We start from the raw sequence: 24,587 nt of genomic DNA, 5'->3' as shown, positions 1-24,587 counted from the left end.
TACTAAAATTTGATCTGTCACCTTTGAAGCCAACAAAGTGTAAACTAAGGAGTGAGTTGGGAAAATTCCAGCCTTTTTCCAGTCACTACTAAAGGGGAGAGGCAAAGTCATAACGTCACTGGTCTTTTTTTCTGTAAAACACTCTTGCAATGAGATTGGGAACAAAAGCAGGCGAGCTGAAAGGATCCAAGTAATAACAGGAAGGGTTAAATCCCATTTCAGCTCTTACTGAAAGAATGAAAAATAAAATGTAATCAAGCTAGTAAAGGGTTTGGACTATCTTGCGTTCATGTCGCATGCTGTGTATAGGAAAAGTCAGCTGGGCTGCTTTTGTTTGAAGTGCAGTCCTTTGAGAGGGTGCAGTGCTTTGCAGCGAACTGTCTGACATTCCCCAGCTGGGACTGGCCAGGGATGGTGTTTGGAGCTGAGAGTTACATTTGGAGTCAGACCATGTTTCAAGGAGACGGAGAGAGGGAGAGAAAGGAGCGTGGTTTTTTTTTTTCCTGTGTGAAATAATGCATCCATCTAATCTGCCAGTTGTAGCACATGAAAAGCAAGAGGCAAATGGACAGAAGTCACCTGGAAACTGCGGATGTGTCTCAAACAAAAGAGTTCTTTACTTGTCCTTTTCTTCCCTTCTTAAAGCCTGTCTTCTGGGTTGGTCTGGGAGATCTGGCACGCATATTGGATATACATTGAGCAGCTAAAGCACAGAAATATTAATACTCTAAAAAAATAACATTGGCTTCTGAAGAGCACTTCACGTCCAGACTCACTCTGTGCTCTCAGTCCCTTGCAGACTTAGCTGCCCTGCACAGGGATTGTCAGGTAATTTATAGATTCTCCACATTCATTTGTACAAGCCTTCATTTCCTGTTAATTTATGGCCGATTCATCTCAGCCATTACAGCCTAGATGAGATCAGAGTTGAACTCACAGCCCTTGCTTCAGGAGAGCTCCAGAAAACATGCTTCGGCTTTGCTTTCACTTACGTCTGTAATGAGGCACTTTCCTGAATCAGGGTCACACACCTGTTTAATGGACTCTCTTCTTTTGAGGAGGAAAAAAAGATTGAAATTTTTGAACTTGCTGATTCTACTAATTGAGTTCACTGCAGAAGAAACTAGTCCTTGGGGAAAAGAAATCCTTCTCGCCCATGTGTTCAACTTATGGAGGTCACAAAATTCTGAGTATAGTGAATTTTCCTGTAGTTTAGTCTCACTATCGTATAAATTCACAGGACCTCTATTCCACTGTGTGTGTGGATGTGAAAATTCAGTCTTTATTCCTAGCTGTAAATGAATATTGGTCGTTTGGATAGTAGCCATATCACTGCCTTTTATACAGTTTGTGGTTGCAGAGACCTGTGTGCTTGTAACCCATGGAATAGCCAGTTCGGGGGACGTAAGTTATGACTTTCCTTTGATTTTTCTTGACAACTTTTTGCATCGTATTAGCAGCACACTGCTATAGGGGTGTAAAATTTGTCCTTAATATTTTGTGAGCCTGCACTGAATTAATTAAGTAGCATTTAAACTCTTTAGTCAGAGCAGCATTTCTGCAAATGTTTCCTCAGTATAAGCGAGGGTCACATGCTGGCTGTTTAAAGGGTGAGTCTCCAGAAGCAAATTGTTCTGGGAATGCAGTTTTTACCCTCTTCCTGTTACGGACACCAGCAAATGTGGTGGTGAAACAATCTGGTTTTAATAATAGGGAGGGTAAGGGAGCAGATCACAGTGCAGGGAGTGAGTCCCTTGCCATGTGCTATTGGTATTTTCTTTTGGAGGGAGGGGTTTTCTTTGAAAGGGGCTTGTCTGAACCCCTGGAAGAGCCTGAAATGGGTGTGAGGCTGGAGAAGACTGGCTCCTAGACACCCATCAGCTTCAGTGCCTGGAAGGCTGTCGTCAGTTTTTTTTGTTTCAAAGAGCTGATGCTTTGTCGGGAGAGCTGGGACGGCCTGGTTGGCATTCAAGATGCTTTCACTGGCTGCTGTCTCCTCTTCTCGTTACTCAGTGGGTAGCCGGCCGGATTAAGGCACAGTACTTGTCTGAACCGTCTCTACTATCTCTTATTATTCAGCAAGTTCTCAAGTGTCTGGTGAGCATCTCTGTTTGGAGTGCCTCACTCATAGCCTTGCCAGTAATATCAGTGACTGGTCTAAATTCACATCAGGCATGTGCTCTACTTGTGACTAATGCACAATGTATTTTTTTAATTGATTACTGTTCTCTCTACTGATTCAGGCCACAAAGGAGTCAGAGGGAGGGACTCAGGGGATTTTTAGTTAGACCTTGTTGAGTACAGATGAGGTCTAGAGGTATTTAACTGTTTGATGGCTGTGGAAACCCTGAGGACAGCTTGTAGTACCTTCTCTGAAGAAAAACATTAGATTGAATCCTTCAGGCTGGTGCTGGTAAGGCAGCAAACACAGGTGATCGTTGTAGGGTCTGATCCTGCAGTTGGTGCTTGGGCAGAGCACTGGAACTGCAGAGCTGTCCTGATTGCACAGTGGAACAAAGGTAGCAAAAGGTGAGGAAACATTTGCAAGGACATTTGCAAGCCATCTTACAGTATTTCTTTGTGTTACAAATCATTGTAACATAGTCCAAAGCTGGGAGTTTTCAGAAGAATCCTTAGGAATTAAGGAAATGGTGTTTTGTAAATTTTGCTAAGATAATATTTACTTATTTGTCTGCTGCTCTGAAAATCCCATCTTCTGTGTAAAACATTGGCAGGTTGCTTAAACTGTTGATCAGCAGTCCTTGCCTGTGGGTAAAATCTAGACCTGCAGTCCTTGCATGTAACAAATCCATTCTGGAAGTGAAGGCTTGTAGGAGACCGAGCACAAATTACTGGAAGAAAAACTGATGGAGTCAATGATTCTGTAGAAGGGAAGAGTCTTGTACCATACCAGAAAAAGTGCCTGGAAGCTTAGAAATATCTGTGAGCTAGTCTCTCCAGCCGTAGGAGCAGCATGGGGATTAGGGAAGGTCTCTCTGGTGTGGATTTCTCCTTGGACAGCTGTTGAAGAAGCACCGTAAGTCTGAGTGTATGAACTCAGGGGCCAGCCTGTGGGCCTGCTGTGGCCTCGGATATTCTTTCTGTTTTTCTAAGAGAACTAAATTGTCTCCGTTTCTCCTCCTGACTGTTTCAGGCATCACAACAGGATCCGCAGCATTGAAGCAAGTCAACTGAAGCCCTACGTTACCCTGGAAACGTTGGACCTGAGTTTCAATGACATCACGGAAATCCGAAACGGCTGCTTTCCACAGGGACTTCACATAAAGGAGCTGTGAGTTTTTCTTGTTGGGAACAGCTTTTGTTGAGTTACCACAGCAGAGAAAAGGGCCTCAAACCTTCTTTAAAAAAAGGAGGGGGAATGGATGTAAAGTATGCAAAGAAGAATTAGAAGGCAGCACAGTCTCCCTACTGTCAGGTTATTTTTTGAGCTCTGTGTTTCTGCTTTCTGATGTATCTGTAAAGAATGCAGATTATTATTAATTGTGTTGCATGGGAATATTGCAATAGGGAAAAGGTATCCTGCATCCTTTAGGTGTGGGTGTCTTTATAGCTGGAAACCTAGAAGCCAGAACAACTGTCTGCACCGCAGACCTTTGTCTCTTGCCCGGTGGGAAGTGTATATGCTGTTTCCCAGATCAGCCCATGTGCATCTGGAAGAGGGGAGGGGGAATGACTATTTCATCACGGAAGTGGCTACTGAATGTTAAGAACAGAAATTTCTCATTGGTTATTCAGAGAAAACCAGGGGTTAAGCAGAGTAGTTTGCCTATTCAGAGAAACATAAAATAATCTGTGTTTTAGTTACCTTTGAAGAGGTGCAGACAGATAATCTACTTGCGTTGAAGTTTACACTTCTACCCCTGGTTGTAAGAGGGTATAAGAGAGTGGTGTTGTGGCTGATGTTTGCCTGTTGTCCTGTAAAAACAGCCTCTGTGGCTAAGACTAGGGTACAAGAGTATGGAAGATCCTGGGACAGATGCTGAGGGGAAAAATGGGGAATGAATAGAGTCATCCTGCATTGGAATATTCTCCAGTTTCTGGCTTCCACTCCCAATTGCCTTGCTGAGGTAGGAGGGTTTCAAGGAACTCTTGGGAAGTGTGCAGTACCTCTCCACGATCGTCACCTGTCTCTGGGAAGGGCACTGTGCTCTTTTTGCAGCCAGAAATCCAACTGATTCGAAGCCACCTCTGTAATTTCACCAGCCTGTCTGGAGACCAACCAAATGCTGATAAAAGAAGATTTCTGACAGAGCTGTTCATTTTCTGCTGTGATTTATTCCAGTTACCTGGGGAGCAACAGAATCAGCACCCTGGAGCCTGGTGCTTTTGATAGTCTGTCACGGTCCCTGCTAACACTTCGTCTGAGTAAAAACAGGATCACTCAGCTTCCTGTCAAGGCATTCAGGCTACCCAGGCTAATACAACTGTGAGTAGAAATGTGCATTTTAATTAAGTTCAGCCACGCTTTATGGAGACAAAATGTCCCTGAGGATATACACACCAAATGTCACCCTTCCTCACCTGCTATCTATAAAACTTAGAATACATTATGCAGTATTCCTCTGCCAGCACCTAATAAAACACATCGGGAGAAGGTCCTTTTTGTCTTGTAACTACTGGCTTTTCAGGCCATTCTTCTGATCAGGTGGGAAGGGAGGGATGCTGCACCAGACATCAGCATCTTGTGCACTTGACAGCATAAGACAAATCCATTCCCTTGAAAGCTGCTGGTGTCTGTGGTGCAGGAGAGGTTTGGGAGATGTTTCTATTGTGAGTGACAAAGCTCGGCTACCATGTTAATTTTTCAAGACCACACAGGTATCTTTATGTGGCAATAAAAAAGCAATGACGGAAGGTTGTTAAACTGTGAGGTGATATTTGGGCAGAGAAAATAGCACTCTAGATGAGTTAACACACACATCGTTCTTGTCCTGCCTGCGGTCTGTGTGGCAGGAGCTGCATGGGGGACACATAGACATCTGCAGCTATAAATATGCTTTATGTGTAAAATAGTAACACTAATGGTTTAGCTTTTCCTTTCTGCTGGAGAAATGGGCTCAGCCTGAGGCCCGTTGCAATCTTTCCATCAAATTTGATAGGCAAAAGGTCAACCTCTGTCTGTTAACATAAAGTCCACAAAAGCTGTTGGAAATCACACCTCTAAATGGCAACCTCTTGATTGAGACACAAATCCTTATGCCAAGATGTGTCTAAGGAATGGGTGTGCATCTGTGCTTGCATACATGTAGGATTTATAGCCAGTTTGGGCTTAAACAGTGTGACACAACAGCATATGCATCTTAAAAGTCTGTTGCCTCTCCGTTGGAAGTTACTGTCCATTGACTGAGAGCTTGTAATTCACTGTGTTCATCTGCATCATGTGCGAAACTAATAAAAACAAGGGTCAACTCAATCTGTTTAGGAACACAGTTTTCACTGAAATTTGGAGTAATTGGTACTCTTAAAGACAGTCTCACAGCTGGTTGTTTAACCCTATAAATAAACATGAATGTATTTCAAGTTATACCGACTCAGTGCATTGTAGAATTTGTGTACACTTCTTTTTGTGGCAAAGCGTAGCTCACTGGTAGCCTAGGAAGTGCAGTAAGGCAAGAGACTTTAGGACTGCAAACTTTTTAATTGCTTACTTGACTTTAATTACACTCGAGTGCAAGGTCAGCGTATTTTTTTTAGGCAGTTAAAAAGTAAGCTTAAAGTTTCTACGGTTTCCTTATCTTTTTCAAAACCAGTTCTGATGTTGTAACCTCCACCATTTTCTTCAACACAAACACTGAATAGGGAACTTAGGTTAGTCTTGGATGTGCAGAAAGGTATCTATTTTAAAAGCTCTGTTTTCAGCTTTAGTGCATTGTGTCAATGAAGTTTTCCACTGACTTTATGGAACTGGCGTTTCACCTGGTATGTCTGGGTCTAGTAATCCACAAGACTGTTTGATATGGGTTGGTAAAATGTGCTGTGATGATGTTCATATTGCTATTCAGAAAAAAGGTATTCCTAAAATTTAGGAGTCCCTCCCCACCCGGAGCGGGGGGGGAGGGAAGTTAATGAAGCAAGTTGGAGATCTTTGTATATGCAAAATACTAAGACTGCTTTGTCATTGGAAACAACTTGTTTCATTCTTTATTAGCTTCTTATAGTAGGAGAAAATGTGAAATTTGTCAGGGGAATTGAAAGCTTTTTTTTGAAACTTAGCCATAAATTTTCCTCTTGGGTTCACAGTTCTTATGGCACCCACATGTTTCAGAGCACATTTTTACTGGGCGATTACAAGTCCTATAAAAACAACGGGTTTTCAGGGAAATAATGCTGATCTTTAACTGTATTGGTTCAAATGGTGTGTCTGCTTGAGAGAGGATGAAGTGTGAAAATTGATTAAAAGGATAAATGGCTTAAAAGAAATGCAGAGAGAGGAGGGATGAAGAGGAATTGCTGCACTGTCTCTGTTGTTCCTCTGTAGTGAAAGTCTGTCCCAGGGTGAGTTTGTTTAAGTGATCACACCCAGCTGACTTCCCTGGCTAGCTCTGGGATTGAAAGTTTCCGGTGCGCTTCTGCTGTCTCCTGGGAACCGTTGACAGAGGAGTTGTTGGCATTGCTGTCCCCATTGTATGCTGCACAGATAATTTCATGAGAAAGGACTGGGATTTAATAAACTTGTATGGCCTTGGTGATTCTAGGGAGCTGAACCGGAATCGCATCCGCCTGATTGAAGGCCTGACGTTCCAGGGACTGGACAGCTTGGAAGTCCTGAAACTCCAGCGCAACAACATAAGCAAATTGACTGATGGGGCTTTCTGGGGTCTAGCCAAGATGCAAGTTCTGTAAGTTGGAGAGATGGGCTCTTTTCCCTTAAACAGCCTAGACTTCACCTGCTATCATGTCCTGCTCTGTATTTTAGCAAGGACTCTCATCAGAGACCTGTAGGCACCTGTGCTGGTCCTCATGCTTCTTTCTGTGTCCTGCATGCACAGAGCTCTACCATGCTACAGCAACTTCTGTTTAGTTGACCTACAGTTTACTAAAGCTCATTGCTTAACCACGTGTTCAATAAAAAAAAGTCATTTTTCAAGCTCTGGCAGTATTCTTTTGGAAGTTTGATGGTTTGAACGTTCAGTAAGATCTCAATTGGTCTTTAAATAAAAGCTCATCTGGCTTCTGCAGATTTGTTTTGACTGATACATGGAAACTCTGTGTTGCAGACCTGATTATTCTGCCTCTTGGGATACCTAGAAACCAAGCTGGCCTATCTCAGCGATGTGTTTTTTTCCATACGAGAGAACCAATTGAATAGTCATTGCAGAGAAATGCTTGAAACTTCCAATGTGATGGGCTTTCAAGTGTATTTGCAAGGTCACAAGCGATCAAAGCAGCATGCTTCTGGATTCTGCTGTCACACAACTGAGACTCTGCAAATACAAACTTAAATGGGATGCTTTAAGCCCAGTTTACTCACAGTGGAGCGTACCGCTGCACTCACAGCTCATTCTGGGCATTTCCATTGTGTTGTCCTTGAATTTCTATCCTTTATTTGCACAAGAAATGCCCACACATGCACGTATCCACATGGGTATGTAGAAAGATGTGTAAGAATGGCTGAAATCCCAATCCTTGTTGGAAATTCTTCAGCATTTGACCAGTGCTGCTTATCTGTCAATTCCTTCTGATTTTTCTCCACAGCCACCTGGAGTATAACAGCCTGACAGAAGTAAACAGTGGCTCTCTCTATGGCCTTTCATCTCTGCACCAGCTTCACCTCAGTAATAACTCTATATCTCGCATCAACCCCGATGGCTGGAGCTTCTGTCAGAAGCTGCATGAGCTGTGAGTTGGTTTCATTTGTGGTTTGTTGGGCAGGGTTTGATGCTAATGTAATGTTGGCAGGAAAGGGGAGGAAGGATTTTTCCCAGTCGCAGGACTTACAGCCTCTACTGTATCAACCTGTAGAGATGCAGGACCTGCAGCCTCATAAAGGATGCCCTTATTATTCATGATGTTATGACCTTCAGAGCACCTGGTTAAAATATGCTTGTGCCAGAACCCAGTCTAGAACCCACCAAAAGTATGCAGTGCCAAAAGACCTGGAGAGTTTGTGATCTGCAGCTTGCCAATGCCTTTTAGCTACCTAGTTACAAGACATGCATGGCTTGCCACATGACTGTGCAGCCTGGAGGAAGCTTTGCTTTATCCTCTGTATTTACAAAGAACAATCATGTTTTTAACCAGCAGAGATTTGGCCCTTTAAAGTCAGTTCTCCTTGTTTCTCCTGTTTACACTTTACCCTTCCTGTAGGGCTCAGTTGTTGAAAAGTAAATACATTGACTTTGCACTCCTGAGATTTCCAGCTGTGAATACAGTCTCTTTGATAAATGAAAGAAAGCCTTGCTGCTGAGGACAGCCCCACAAGGGTGTCTTTTGGGTCTGTGGCACTGCTTAATGCCTTTTTGAAGAGACACACATGGATGCGTACAGTATTTACAGAAGTAGCTGTCATCCCCTCGGTGGGACTGTGGAAGGATTCACTTTTTTCTTTGGACAACTTGACACATGTGGTTAGCGGAACTGTAATTCATTCTGCTTGATGCTCGGAAATCTCTTGTTAAACATTGTTAAGGATTCTCCTATCCACCATAAAAGCAGTAAAGCAGCTTCCTACTTTCAGAGGCCTCACTCTGGACTCCGGCTAAAGGTTGGTATCTGCCTACCCAGGTGTGAGTCCCTGGGATTCAGATGTGGATGCAGAGATCGGTGGACATGACACATGTCATTCCTTTAAATTTAGAAGCTGTAGAATCATCCTGTTAGCCCAGTGACCAGCAGTGATCTTCTGTTGAACCCAAATTATTCATTCAGATATGGATTATTTCTTTGGGGCACAAGGAAATATTTTATTTTTTTAGTTAAATACTGTTTAATTACCTAATTTTTCAAATTGCTGTGAAACTGCCCATCCCTAAATTGCTCCTTTGCTTGGCGCAGTGCTGTAGACAGCTACAGTTCCTTCATGTGCATATCCTCAGGTGATACTTTACAAGGTTAAGGCATTGTCAATGGAGAAATCTTTGAGGCAGCAGATCAGAATTGGCACCATGCTCTGCCTGTGGTCTGCTTAAATCTGAAGCATCAAAAAAAGGGGGGGGTCTGCCTTCCTAAAGCACTCACAGTTGGATCCCTGGAATAGCCCAATTCAGACCACTGCACTGTGTGAGTAGCACAGCTCTGGGAACTGTCTGCTCTCAAGGACCCAATATCTGGTGCCTGTGCTGAAGCTTTATTTCAGCCTGGGTTCAGATGGGATGGGTAAGCCTTGCAGAGCTAACATCAGAACTTTTAGGGAGAACTGCTTGTCTTTTCTACCTGACACTGTCTTTACAAACCCTGAAGGTTTAGACTGGAGGTTGCATGCCATGCCGAGTCCTTATTTGTCAGGTATGGATTGGGATCTCTTGCCAACCAGTGGTGAGCTGTCCTGGCTTAGAGGCCATCCTCTGCAGAAACCCAGCGCAGGACTCGCTTGGCCTCGTGCAGAATGGGGTAGATTTGGGAAATGCCTGGTGGTGTGAGGTGGTAGGAGCCACTGGGGCGTGCTCGGCCTGACAAACAGGATTGGGCTAGAGTGTGAGGCCAGAGACGACATTAGCTGAGATTCAGAAGGCGATTATGTGGGTGTTAGCACACATCCCTGCAAAATATTACAAGCTCTTGCAGGTGTTGCCTTTAGGGTAAGGCTGCTGCAGGGAGCCATCAGATACTCCTAACTGAAACTTCCACAGCCAAAGAGTACTTGTAGGAGAGGTCTGCTCTGAAATTGAGGGGTGAGGAAAGGAAGCACTAGATACATCTAGGCTGCCTCTGTGCACTTCTTTGAATGTGTATGTTTCATTCCTTATTAAAAGATCCTTGCTCACCTCCCCTATTGCTAAATCTGCTGGGTTTCAGTTATCAGAAAACACTGCCTGTGGTTGTACAGGGAATGAATTTCAAAGTCCTCGACCACAGAGAGGTGGCCAGACCCCTGTTTATCTGTGCTAAGGAAGGACGTGGTCATCTGAAGGGTGAGTTGTCCCTCCTTCAGTTGTTCGGAGAAAACGTGACGCCAAGGCTGTGGTCTGTAAAAGCTAAGAAGGAAAGAGAGCTCTTGCCTCTTTACGGGTATGAGAAAGGGCTGATTGTATTCACCAGTCAGGTGCTAGGGCATGAACATCATGGAAAAATCCACAGTGGGAGCATAGGATTTCATCAGAGGCAAATGATGACTTTGGGTCTCTCTTTTCACTTTTTTACCTATAGTTTGGTCAGTGGGAATGAAATGTGTTAGATGTACTTGGTCCAGGACTGGCTGGCAGCAGGAGCCCCAGCTGCACAACAGGTTTCTGGTTAACCCCTTTATGTATCACTTCTGGTGTGCTGCTCTCCCACTTCCTCGCCAGGCCAAAAGGGCTGTGTAGACAAACATTTCCACTTGTTCATTCCAGTGATTTCTCATCAGGAGAGAGATGACAAGGTTGGGGAAGCAGCCTGGCTGGTTGCAGCCATTGAGAGAGTCCTTTAAATACTGCTGCTGTCCGTCCATCTTGAGGTGACGTCAGAATGAACAGAGGGGAATGTGCCTTCACCAGTTGTGGCAGGAACTCTTCTGTGTAGAATCAAAAGGAACTATGTTTTGTTCTCAGCCAGGTTTAGGATTACTTTTGAACACTTTTTTTTTTTTTTTTTAAAAAAAGCCAAATTCTTTTAATCGCAGGTGAGGACATAATTTTGACTGGATGCCAGTTCTTCATAACTAACACTACGACCTCTTTAGGAATGAAAGTATGTTGTCCCATACCTTCTTCAAACTCATTAATCTCTGCTGAATTTCTTCCAAAGCTTGCCCTCTGCCCACTCACACAGCTAAAAGATAGGCAGCTCATTTGCCAAATAAATGACACTCTCAGTGCTTCAGAGTATGTGTCTGTTTTGACTTAGGTTTTGGCTTTGCAGTTACTTTCATGCAAGCCCTAGACGGATTTTTAAGCAGACTCATTAACAGGCAGTACTAGAAGAGGAATTTGGAGGTTTGGAACTCAGCGAGATTTTGGGTTTTTTTCCTTGTCTGTACAATGACGGATTTCAGTGCTTGTTCAAAGCCATATAACTCCACTTTATGAAAAGTTTAAGCAGCCCAAACCCTTAAATATTTTGAAGTTACTTGTGCTCCCAGGTCACTAAAGTATTTTTGAAGATCTTATGCAACTGCTGTTTGTAAAGAGATAAGAGAAAATGTGAGTAGTGGTATGTAGCTCAATGCTGCTTTTTCTACCCCATGTGTCAGTGTGCAGGCAACTTAAAGCTGAGGCTGTTGCTGGTCCCACTTACCTGCTGGTAGCCCTGCAGGGCTCACCCAGCTGCAGTGACCTCCAGAGATCAAGAGAAATATACTCGCAGCAGGGAGTTGTGGGTGAATTCTTCAGGCTGAAGATCACCGACTGGTGACTCTGCCTGCTGCTACGCCAGGAGGTCCCTCTTTTGCCGAGCCAAGCTGGCCTTCAACATCAGTAACTCTGTGGTTTTACTGCTTGCATAGAAGGTGGTTGTGTAGTGTGTGAGGTGTCTGCAGTGGCTTGTAGCGTCCCATGGCCTGCCCTCGGCATCAAATCTCGGAAGCCTCATCTGCACCCTGGCTGGGAGAGAAAAACAGCTTTCTTTCTCCTCCAAACTGCAACAGGAGTAGTGCTTAAAAAAAAATCTCCAAAACCAGAGATTATATGGGCAAGGGAAAGAGATGGCTGGAAAACTAGGGGGAAAAACAACCTTCCAATATTCGTCACTTGTAAGTGGAGAAGGTTTCAAGCAGACTGTACACTCCTTGACAAAGGGGAGCAGGAGGGAAGGTGGCTGGTTTAGAAAAGATACCTCCTTCCTGTGCATGAAAGGAAGCTTTCAATTGCCTTGTGGTGAAATGCTCTTGGCTCTCGACTGGGGTGGAGCAGGCTGTGGAGACACCCACACCCAGACGCCCGGGGCTTGCTGTGCACAAGTGCAGAATGATAAGACACCTCCTGAATACAGAAGTCTGGACCCTGCCAAGAGCGCGTGTGAACTTCAAAATCCATCTGTTTGACGTCACTCTCCACCTCGCAGGGTGTGGGGAAGGAGGGGAACGGACTGCTTTATCCTGTAAGCCTCGGAGAGAGTCCAAACTGGAGTGAGGGTTGAATGCAACCAGGACTGATATCTGAGTGTTACCTATATATCTGGGGACTGAGGAGGGGTGGTGCTGCCAGACCCTAACCTATCCATGCAGGAGAAAGAGTAGCTCGTCCCCACCATAACTGACAGCACTTGTATTAGGTAATTGCTCTGGTTCACTTCTGGAGGGGCCTCTCTCCGTGGCCTGTACAGAAGACTTCCCTGTAGCTGGGTACCAAATGCCTCCTGCTCCCTTATGGTCACCCAGCCTGCCCCATGGGTATCTTGTGGGAATAGTTGCAGACTGCAGTCTTACTTCCTACTTGCCAGTACACATCGCCTCTTGTAAGGTGGTTGTGGCAGGCAGGTACTGGTTGGCACAGACAAGTATGGAAAATACTGGTTGAATTGATAAGGGCTGTTCTTTTTCTTTTTTTTTTCCCCCCTCAGAATACTCTCTTACAACAACCTAACGAGGCTGGATGAGGGAAGCTTGTCAGACCTTGGGGGACTGCACGTACTACGACTAAGCCACAATTCCATCAATCATATTGCAGAAGGTGCTTTCAAGGGACTCAAAAACCTGCGTGTCCTGTAAGTTGCTCCCAGCTTTTGTCAGCTAACACCCATCTTCCCTCCACAGTTTGTGTTCTACCAAACTGTTCTGCTTTGCAGTTACTTTGGGTACCTGTGTCATCAGCATCAAACCCCCCTACATACTGCTCTGTTGTCTTCAGCAGCTGTTGTGTTTACCTCATTATCCAACTTGAGTGAACTTGTATTTTTTAATTAAGAGTAGTTAGAGAATTGCTGTTGGACTGCTCAGTGTTGTAGGGTGCTTTCAGAGTAGAGGGCTCCAGAGTAAAATTACAGAAACAGAACAGGATCCTGAATCTAGCCCAGCTGAGCAAAAATCCCTGAGGTTTCAGTCCTTCAGCTAATAGCAGAATTTCTCTTGCTATCATATTGACTAATGATTCCTTCCACTGACACATATCCTCTTAAATGTGCTACTGAGCATGTTTGTGTGCTGTTACTTTATTTTTTTTTCTAAATTGAATAATAAATACAAAATTCCGGGCTAAAAAAATGGGAAAACAAATTCAGAGGTTGGGCTTAGGATCCGATTATACCAGAAGTGTAAGAACACATGAAGCTTCACCCAGTCTTGGGTCCAGTCATGGGAGAGCAAGAAACCGCTGCAGGTACCATGTGAGTAACCAGAAGTCTTTCTCTTTAATGCCAAATTGGGCTTACTTGGGTCATGAAATGTTCTGCTGCTCTGATTTTCATGGTAATCCCTGAACAACAAAAAAGTTGCTATGCTATTAAGAGAAAAAGTTTCATGTGCCCTAATATTGAATTGCAGAGTGTTCCATCCAGTCGTGGTTATGGCCATTTACCAGAGACTTTAAAATAAAAGTCACTGACACAACTGGAAATGAGCTTCCTAGTCCGGATACCAACTTCTAGGATTTTAGGGCTAGCAGAGACCATTAGACACCTCAATCTGACTTCTTCTGGGATGCCAGCTGTAGAATTGCACTATCACGCACTGTTAAACCCAAGAGCTGCATTAGATTGAAGTACATCTGGGCTTGCCTTAGAAACACCAGAAGATGGGGAATCCAGTTCTAATAATTGTCCATTCCTGCAGCTGTGCTGCCTCTGTCTCCCTTATTTGGACCTGCGGGGCTGCTGGCTGCTCTCCTCTCTCCAGGGGCTGTGGGCTCAGCACCTTCATCTGGCACGCCACGAAGTTCTCACAGTCTGTCTTCTAGAACCGTCCATGCTCCCAGGCTGGTTGAGTTCAGCAGGCTGATTTAATTCTTCCTTCAAAAGGAAAAAAACACACTTTGATACTTTTATTCCTCTTCAGAAGCCCATTGTGGCCTGAGTAATTAAAAGGAAATGGGAACAGAGAGATCTCCCCTCTTTACAGTACTTTTTGCATCTTACTCTTTCCTTTATTGAAGTTCACAGTGAAGGAAGTGACTGGAAAGTGAGTTTGAGTTTTGTTTGCCTTTTTTCCTTTTTTTAAACTTAAGCCAAAGCCTTTCAGCCACTGGACATTCAGAAAGGGACCTCTCTGAGGCAGCTGTCAAGACCGGAACTAAAGGTTTCCAAAGAAAAATGGAGGGGAAGGGGAGCTGGTAGTTCTCTTTGCTCTGCAGTGAATGTGGAGCCTCTTTTATGTCTAGGACAGAGGGGGGAGGTGGAGGAGGAGTGTGTGAGCGAGCTCTAATTTAATAAAGAGAAAGGCCTATTGGGTCCTGCACCTGGTGAAAAAGACCCGAGCATGCTTTAATTATGGCCTATTGTTGGGGAGCCTTTGGTGGGTGTGAAACTGCTGAAATGTGGAGCTATTCAAATAGAGGTCAGGCCCAGAGACCTCAGAGCACAATGATTAACAAGGCTGTGAGCATTCAAGCTCAGCCAGCCAGAAAGAATAGGAAATTGGCAACAGGGGCTGGGAGAGGAGTTTGAATACAAAGAGAGCTAGGCCAAAATACCCCACTCTTTTTTTCTCTCTATTTTCACTCATTTGTTAAAAAGGTTTTTATTCCTCCTTTCTAACGCTAAACCTTTGAGTTGCCTCTGGAAGAACAAGCAATACCATTTTCTTTTCCTTTTTCAAGAAAACACAATGTGTGGCAGTCAATTAATAAAAGTGTGTGTCAGAGAGCTCCTACAGGCTGTTCCCACTTGTCTGTCTCTGCCATGGGAAAGGGTTTGCTGGTCCAAAGACCAGTAGCCTGTGGTGGAACTGAAGAGGAGCAATGTCTGAGAAGGGATTTGCCCTTAAACAAATAGAACAACGGGCATTGGCTTGGCAACCATTGGGGAAATGTAGAAATTTAGCTTCGGGAGGATGCATTTGCTCCTGCCCCACTCGGATAGTGCTGAAAATGTCAGCACATCAAAGCATCTCTCCTGGACTCGTCTCTTACGCCACCACAGCATTATGTGCGGCCACACCCCGCGGGGATATTGAGGTTTTTATCCATCCCTTTGGCATAGACCGACCCACAGATCACCCTGACATCCACAGTGATGCTGGCTAAGGCCAGGGTTCCCCAGGGACATGAGATTTGGGTCTCACGCTGAAGCCAGCTGAGAAACAGGAATTGTGGCTTTTGGCCATCTCCCTTCACATCTTGAGTTCACACACCAAAGCTGAGAAACAAGCAAAAACTGCAGCCAGCTTAGGTACTGAGAGCAAAAGTCTCAGCCCTATCTCAGCTGAGGAAAACCATGCTAATAAAACTGGGATTTTTTTAAAATTTCTGTTCTCTTCTTGTAGGTTATTGTGTCTTTGTGCTGCATAGCCCAGAAGCTACGCTATGATGCCCGTGTCTGGAATGTTGCAAAATGCAGGGGACTTTGTTTTTTCTTTTTTGGCCTTGATATTTTTAAACTGGAAGTGTTCTGATAATAATCTTCAAAAGGTGCAAAAGGAGTACCTGAGGGTTCCAGGGGTTATCTGGATGGTTAAGTTTGCTTTGTTGTTGGGTTTTGCTAAGTTTCAAATCAGTGATGTAACAAAACCAACAAAGCCTATTTATTTTTTCTTTCTTTTTACTTAACATTAGAAATGATAAATTTCTGTCTGTGTTTCTGGGTATTCATTGCTAGCTGGAATTAAAGCTAGGAGGGAAGGATTTTTAAACAGACTGTTTAAACAGCTTTTGTGGATCTCATGTTTGTTCTGTGTGCTTGTTTTTCTTCAGACCTCTTTGACTCTTGTAATTGATGGTCAATTTGAAAGCCAAAAGAAGCTAACTCTGAAAGAGGAATTCTTAGTCTTTTTTTTTTAAAAAAGTGGTTATACAGAGAGTTAGGTTTATGTAGGGATGATGGTGCTTTCCTTTGAGCTTTCAAGTTCATTGCCAGAAAAGAATGCAGCTTCATAGAAAATACACCAAATCATCTAACTAAGATATTGCTATAGACAAATACTTGTATACGTTTCAATAGCCAAAGTTATCGTAATTCATGATAGTAGCATTTAAGGACAGCAGTTCTTTCAGTTTAGTTTTGGAACTTGGTTTTCTATTTCCTCCTTTTGTTTGGATGCACAGAATTAGAAAACGACTGAAAGCTACTTGTTAAAAAGCAGCTATCTGCTACTGCTGCTGTTTTGGAAAGAGAGGGTTTCAGCTGGGGAAAAGTCAGCGCTCTTTTTGGAATGCACCATCTCAGCATGGGTCGGTGCAGGAAAAGTGATTAGTGCTGCTTTGCTGCAGGACTCTGGTTTTTCTGATAACTGTCAGGAGAAATTGGGAAGCTCCTCATGTGGCCTCCTCAAACTTTCTTCCATTAGTTTTGAACCATGAGCCTGGGACTAAGGCACTGATTATGAGCTCTCTCTTGTCCTCTCCCCAGGGAACTGGACCACAACGACATCTCGGGCACAATAGAAGACACCAACGGAGCCTTTACAGGCCTAGAAAACCTAAGCAAGCTGTGAGTATCCCTGGGTTTGATGTTCTGCAAAGCAGTTGTGTTGTGTGCCTGTGTGGGGGTGGGTCTCTCCCCTCCAAAACAGCCTTCCTCCCTTTGGAACAAGATAAAAATCAACAGAAAATCTGAGATGTACTAGTTTTGCAGGCTCACTGCAAGAGCGCAAATGTGGTTATCAAGCACTTGTGTTTCCAAGCAGATATGAGGCGATTGTAGACCTTTTAAAGCAGTGAACAGACTGTGCCACGTGCTGTAGTTCAGAGGCACAGGAGAAACTTAAGTCATTTTCATCTGTAAGATTCAGCAGAACTGTTCCTTGCTTCTAAAAGCAAACAGCAACAAAGACGACCCCTTGCAATCTTCAGCGAAGCACTGATTGATGCAGCAAATAACAATAAACAGAAGAGAAAAATCACCCCATTTCCTGTTACAACAGAGGATTGAAACAGGATTCGTTTCTGTGGGATACTCTGTCTGAGAGTGATCTTTTGGGCTCGCTTCCATGTGCAGTGACAATAAAAGGCACCATGGGGCATAGGCTCTTAAAGAGATAAAAAGAAACCTAAGGCAAGCATGCGCCTTGCAAATGTTTATAGCTTGCTTGGCCTTTGCAAGTATTTTCACATTGCTCTGTACTTGTTCGTATTCCATTTGAAATCGGCTCTATAAATCAGCCCTGTCAGAGAAGTCTCTGATGGGTTGTGACAAATCAAGAGTCTTTCTAATCATTACCTCTTGCCTTTGTTTAAGTTCTCAGCACCCCCCCATCATGCTGTCTCTGATGCTGAGATGGCACAGCCAGAGGTGCAGTAAAAGTACCTCGATGGATAGCAGATGGCTAGAATGAGTCCTGGCAGGCGGTATATTGTCACGCTCTCATTTAGAGACTCCTGGGGGAGTGGGAAGACCCATGGCAGGATTCGTGGGGACGTAATGCTTAAACAGAGAAGAAAAATTTGAAGTCACAGACATAGATGTCATTTGATCATTGCTGAGGGGAGTCAGTGGATCCAAGGAGAGGAGAACCAAGTTGTAGCTGCGAATAAAAGTGAGGCAGAAGTCAGAGAAGGACTTGAGAACAGGGGGAGTTAGGGGTAGAAGTGTGGGGGAGAGAGGCCAGTAGGAACTGCTGCGCACGTGGAGTTGGGAAATCTTCCCACGAGTTGCTAGAAAAAAGGCAGAGGAGCAGATGTGGTGGTGGGAGAGTCCTTGGCTGCTGTTGCTGAAGTTTTTGGTTTGTCTGAAGAAACCAGTGAAATCATGTGAGCTGCTAGAAGGGTAGTGAAAACAGAGGCTTTGTCCAGAGGGATTTGTAGGCTGTAGGACTGTGAGTCTGTAGTGCTGCTTTGACAAGGGAGAGATGGTGGAGGAAAGGAGCAGGGAGTGAGCTGTTCTGGTGGGACATCCACCACAGGGCATCCCTCCAACATGACCAGTGGGAGCAAAAGTGGTGGTCCCAAGTGATTGGGATATGTTAGAAATGCTGGGTGCAGATAACAGGAGAGAGGTGAAAAAGCCAGAGGAGACAGCATTGAGGGAAGGAGTTCAGCAGAAGGATTGACTCAGCAACCAGAAGAAATGAGCACTGATGAGTTGTGGGGGTCAGGCAGAGGCCAGGAGGTATGGCAAGGAGCGGGAGGAGGAAGGCAGGCAGCAGAGGCAGCCTTGGGATTGTGCAGGTCGTGTGTTTGGAGCTCTGGGCAGAGCAGCTATTGCTCCCCTGTGGAATAACCGCGGCCTGATCTGATGTTTATCATCCCGCATAAGGAATGGCTTCAGAAGATGGCTGGTTTTGTCTGCCAGTAGCAAAGGATGTGGCAAGGGCTTGCGCAAGTGTAAAGAAGCTGGGTTTGCATCTTTTGTCATGTTGTTGACCTCTGTCTTTTGTTGCACGTGGACTTGGACCAGTTCTGAGTCTGGCTGAACGAAGGGAAGGACATGTGTCTATGGTTTGTGGGGGGCGTTGCAGCGAATTTCATAGCCTGGAAGAGCGTGTGGATCAGGTTGTTCTCGGGCAGACAGGAGTGGCTTGGTTACCTAACAATGAACCTGCTGTGGGGCAGACAAGTTGCTGGGATGGTTCATTGTCAGCCACAATGTAAGGCTAGAAGAACCCTCAGAATATGAGATTGTTTCATTATGTTTCGGAGGTGTTTTGGGGATCCTTAGGAGTAGTCACTTTTCAAGGGATCTGCTCAGGTCTGTTTTAGCTCATCAGCATGTAAATCCCGAACTTCTAATTTTGTCTAAGGCTGAAGTGAGTATCATTATTGCTGGCAGGATTTTTTCATAAATAAAATACCAACCTTTACAGCAAACCTTTCACTGCATGATGTAGGGCCTGTGTTTAAACCATCAACCAGCTTTAAATGCATTAGCATACAAAAATAAATGGGCACTTCAGAGGAGACTTTCCAATGAATTAATAATCACCTCAGCTCTGTGGAGATTGCCTTAAAAGCCCTTTGATCTGGCACAGATTAGCTTCTGAAAGGATTTAGCACAGAGAGAGTTGTTCGCTGAAATGAAGGTGTTAAACTGAGAGGTGGGGAGGCCAGTCACTTTAGCCTTCTCTGAATTATATATGAAGCTCTCCGGGATGGAGAGCACAGGCCTAAATTAAAATGTTGCTTCAAGAAAGCGGGAGTCGAGAAGCACCGAAGCATAAAAAGCATCAGTGGAATCGCTGGGGAACAAGGAGTTTCCTAATTATTCAAGCTGCTCCATGTAACCGGTTTTTTGATGGCTCACTCAGTGACTGAGATCTTCCTGCAGGTGCAAAACTGGCTAGAGGAGAAAATGCCGCTTTCTAATGAATTGCGTGCCTAGCGTGTAATTACACTTATGCAATCACCGGGAGAGCATGCTTGTGCCTAGCTCTGCCCACAGCGGAGGAGCGTTTCTGGGCTGCAGCAGGCAGGCTAATTGTGGCGCTGCATACCGCCGCGTTTGCATTCCAGAGTGCCACAGCCCTTTGAAGGAGGCTGCTGGGTTCAAACCATTTCGGAATTGGAGAAGTGGTTAGTTGAAATTTGAAAGGCGTAATGATTTTAATGAGTTCGCTGGGGCATGGCTTTATTACCCACGTGTTATGTATTTCTCATGTATATAGTCATAAAGTTGTATGCACCTATGCAAGTGCTGTACACATTGTGTATTCACATCCCAGACGTAGTGCTTATCTCTGCACAGATAAGTAAACAGATATAATCGGTATCTTCAATTTTCAAAGTCCAAGATCCACTGTAAACAATAAATGGAAATCTCCAGTTATCAAACCTAAGCTCCAGCATAACACCTAACGTTTAGGAATATGGCTCCAGAAATTAGTGTGTATGGATGCGGCCATATGACCAGAGTTTGCATATAATAAATTATTTACTATATTAATCATTATAGTGGATTTTTCAAAGCCTTCATTAATACAACATCCCTTTTACCAAATGATGGTATGTATGATTGCACACATCCTTTGGTGCTTGGGGTGTTTCACCCAGGGCAAAAAGCCACACACACTCTCATGCAGTAAATAGGACCTCTGATACCCTGGTTTTGGTGCCGTAACAAGGAGCTCAGTAAAGCTCACTGTAGATATTTAGAACAATACTGTTGATAAAGCAGGTTGCAGCTATCTGGAGCCTTTAATCGGCCACCAGCATGCCTACAATAGATGTCTTTATTCTTGCCTCAAATCAAGTAATTAACGAAGGGACGCAGCTCTGAAAATTCAGTGGTAGTTTTGTACTAAGTTAACTCTGCCTGTAAGAAAGGGCTTCAGGCATGTGTCTCACTATGGAGGCTGGGAGGAGGCTTTGCCTGAAACTTGAAGCTCTTGCTTGTGTTTTGCTCTAGAACGGTAAGATTTGTGATTCTGGGGCTATGGACCTTTTGTATGGAGCTAAGAGTAACTGGCCTTTCTTCTTAAGAATTAGAGTGGTGGCTCATCCAGCAACACTACTGTCAGGGTGATTGATTTTCTAAGGACCTACTTGGGGTCATAGTATTGCCCAGTGGCAGGCATACAAACTCCCTCCAAAGACAACAGGCTGCAAGGACAAATTGTGATACAGTCTCAGTCCTCACTATCATAACAGTGTGATAAGTCCCAATTTTCCTTTCTACCTGTTGCAGCACCCACTGCAAAGTGGGCTTTCTGGGTCCCAGTGCTAAGACACCAAATTACCATGACATTTGAAGGGTGCTTTGTGAAAAGCTCTAACAAGCTCCTGCAAATGTGTTTGCCCATGTAATGGCTGCGTATGCTCCATCTTGTACCCCAGCTGCCTTTCTCCAGCTGTTAGCAAGCAGTGGGACCATCGTAGTTTTAGAGCCTTATAATATATGTGATTTTGCTCTGGATGTTTCATTGGCTGCTGATTGTATGAAATGTTATGACCACTGAGAGGATACAGAAGGGTTAGGGCTGCCTTACGGGTTGGGGTGTGTTCCCTGATAAAAGTTCCCTCATTAATGCTCTATGGAGATTTTCCTCTGCAAGCAGTGCAAGCAGCTATAGATTGCACCCTATACTGAAGGAAAACTCAGTCAAATGCAGCACCAGATGTGCCAGTGTTTTACCTGAGGTGTTAGTGATGACTTGCATTAGACACCATGTGAAGCAGGCGGTGATAAAAGATGCACCTGGAAGATAAACCTTAGACAGAGAGAACCTGGGGAAGGAAGGCATTTCCTAATTAATGACATTGGTTGATGTTTTATTAAAACAGGTGAGGAGACTATCCATTTTGCATGAACCCTGCCCCTGACGGATCAGCACTGGTCAATATTTATAGAGAACTGTTACTCTGCAAATAGCAGCTGGGCTGTGATCGCTCCAGCTGGCTGTTGCCTGCTAATAGTCCCCTCTTGCTGCTGCGTAGCACTGTTGCTGATTCGGAGGAATGCTCTCTGGTCACAGATGCAAGCAAGCACGCTCCTCAGCTCTCTACCTTTTCTCTTCTTCCTTTTGCCTCTTGAAATTACCACTCAGCTATTATTTATTACCTTTTTTTCATTACATTACTTTGCTTTTGTATTTATAATAAGCCGAGGAAGGAGATCAGCAGTCACTTCAGTTAGCTGCTCTATAAACCTGCAGCCAAGAGACAGCCCTCAGCCCTTGTGTGTGGATGCCTGTTCAGGCCAAGCAGCCATGAATAAATTACCACTCTTTTACTATCTGGGAAGAAGTCAGAAATGAAAAGTTTGCAGGGAGAGACCAAGATCTTGTTAAACTGTCACTGCACTAAATCCTGTCCACAGCCAGCCTGCAAAGAATAGAGGGGACCTCCTGTTACTCAGCAAGCTGGTTTCCAAGCACTGGAGCAAACCTGCCTTTTTACGTGATACAGCACATTCCCTTTTGTGCTGTCATCACTATTAAATTCAAATACAGATAAAAGGGTTTAATTTCAGGAGCGGGAAGGCAAGTGTACTTCATCCCTCTTAATCTCCGTGCAGTTCAGATTTCCCAGGACTTGCACTGAGCACGTATATCAGATAAAGCCACGCTAATTGTGTTCCTTCTTTTTCTGCCCCTCTCTCCCCATTTTCTTTCTGTTTATCTGGCACTGGATGTTTGGAAACTGCAGAACTCTGTTTGGAAACAAGATCAAGTCGGTGGCCAAGAAAGCATTCTCAGGGTTGGAGGCCCTGGAGCACCTGTGAGTAACCCACCATGCCTCAGAGTTTGGGAAGGGGGGTCTGCCAAAAGTAGCTGCTTGAGAGATCTGCTAGCAATTTAATAGTGTCTTTGTAAACTGAGAAGCTAGTCCATTTGTGGGGGCCACCTGCTTCCTTCTCATTATAAGTCCGCCTCAACTTTGGCCTTTTTTTGTGCCAGGAACAAAGTTATAGAACATATGGCAAATCTGCATGCTCTTAATTTTTTGATTTGTTCTTGGATAAATATCGCTTTGACTTGCACGTTGCTTCTTTGCAGGCTGTTAGCAATGAAAATGTGCTATTTCAGATGTAGCCCTCTCTCTTTCTGCCTTGCCCCAACTTCCTCTTAAATCTAGGCTCTGGCAGTGACACATGTTGCAAATGACTGCTTACGATGCAGGCACCGAACATCCCCATTCAGCACGACTGCCTTAGAGCGATTTGCAAGAAGTAAATTTTGGCTGCTGCTGTGTAATTTTTTTCTGTGTCCCAAAGCTGATGACTCCAGCAGTGATTCATGAATAACTTCCTTTCTGAATTCAGACAAGTTAAAGTGTATGTGATTTTGCTCTGGATGTTTTATTGGCTGTTGATTGTATGGGATGTTATGACCATTGAGAGCATACGGAAGGGTTAGGGCTGCCTGACGTGGGGGGGTGTGTTCCCAGATAAAGGTTCCCTCATTAATGCTTTATGGAGATTTTCCTCTGCAAGCGGTGCCTGTCTGTCCTACACTCTCTTAGTAAACTTAAGCCCTAAATCTGACACTGTCCTTTTACAGAGGACAAGTGAATTTTTTAATTAGTAATAGTTGTGAGGGAAGCTTTTAAAAATACCTTCTTTTTGAAACATTGCAATGGTTTTTGAATGCAATAGTATCCTCTCAAAGTCACTTTCAAATAACTTCTCAGATGCTGTTTAGTGTGAGTATTTGCTTTCTGTATGTTTGCTGAAGGTCTAGCCTAGGATACGACATTCCTGACTATCTTTGGTTATCAAGGGGGCTGAGGAATTTCTGAGCTATGGATGATGGAGGTAGCTGAGACTGAGAAAGCATAGTGAGAAGATGGGGTATGGAACAACTTAGCGATTTATTGGTGTAGTTTTTGTTGGTTGACTGTTGTTCAGCAATGCTTATTCATTATTAAAGTGTTTTGTGGAGAACCATTTCTGTGACTTGCAAGTGCATATCGCCTTAACAAGGAGCTACCACATAACCTGCTACGTTGCTTAAACATGGAGAGGCTTTTTACAGCCATAGTGTCCCTTTTGTTCACGTTGCCTTTGGTTGTGTTCTGCAGGAACCTTGGGGATAACGCCATCCGCTCAATTCAAGCAGACGCTTTTGCGAAGATGAAGAGCCTGCGGCAGCTGTAAGTAATTGGTCTGTACACACCATTAAGGAGGCAGGGATTCTTCTTGCCCTGGACGTGAGAAGTAGCACGTTGTTTCCAATGGGGTGTTATCCACATTACCACTCGTTATTTCCTCCTCCCCCTGTCCTCCTCTGCAGGGTATTTTTACACATGAGTAGATGTCAGGGGAACATCTTGCATTTAATAGTGAGTGAAATTAGATCATCGGAACAGGTTCTTCCAGCAGGTTCGCATCTGTGCAATTATTCATCTCCGCTCAGGAAGTCCAGCCCTGGTCCTGTTAGCCATCTCTCCTTCTCACACTGCCACTGATTTAATTCCCAGTGGCCCATCTGCTCCTTTGCTGTACCTGTGTTGAGGGTTCGCGTACAGTACTGACATTTCAGCGATAAGCACTATTTGAACTGGATTCACTTGTCATCCAGCCTTCTGGTGTAAAAATACGGATGTGTTATCAGAGATGCTGCTTGTGCTCCAGGCTGGGGCTCTGCACTGTTATCAGACACTGTTTCCAGTCTTGCCTGGTTTCCTTTTCTCCTCTTCTCCATAAATATTTAATCCACTGTCAGTGCATTGCTACACTCTGGAGTAGCCCAATGTCTGTGGAACAAGAAATTGCTTATTTGGTGTTTGGGCAGGTTCAGATTCTTCTTCCTGACGTTGGGAATCAGATGGTCACTGTTAGCAACAACATTTAATACCAGTAGCTGGGGAATGAAGAAGATAAATGTTGCATGTCTGTTGTTTGTTTAACTACCTTAACTTTTGCACTGGCTCATGAAACAAAATTGAGGTGAAAGATTGGTCCTGTTAGAGAAGAACTTACGGGATCCCAGATACTGTGAAGGAACTTTTATACCATGGAGAAGGCAGCTT

The 24,587-nt window shown here is 44.3% G+C and overlaps 1 protein-coding gene across 1 annotated transcript in view; it reads left to right on the top strand.

The window, feature by feature from the left end:
* Positions 1–24,587, top strand: part of LRIG1 (leucine rich repeats and immunoglobulin like domains 1) — a 96,056-nt gene that overhangs the window by 59,166 nt on the left and 12,303 nt on the right. The window contains 8 exon segments of the mRNA XM_074879087.1: positions 3,155–3,292; positions 4,304–4,447; positions 6,717–6,860; positions 7,717–7,860; positions 12,658–12,801; positions 16,594–16,674; positions 22,263–22,334; positions 23,637–23,708. Coding sequence (XP_074735188.1) covers positions 3,155–3,292; positions 4,304–4,447; positions 6,717–6,860; positions 7,717–7,860; positions 12,658–12,801; positions 16,594–16,674; positions 22,263–22,334; positions 23,637–23,708 — 939 coding nt within the window.

This window comes from Strix uralensis, chromosome 10 (genome assembly GCF_047716275.1).
Source record: "Strix uralensis isolate ZFMK-TIS-50842 chromosome 10, bStrUra1, whole genome shotgun sequence".
In the NCBI taxonomy this organism is placed as follows: Eukaryota; Metazoa; Chordata; class Aves; order Strigiformes; family Strigidae; genus Strix; species Strix uralensis.
Note: the sequence above shows the minus strand (reverse complement) of the source record. Positions and strands in the feature narration are given on the sequence as shown.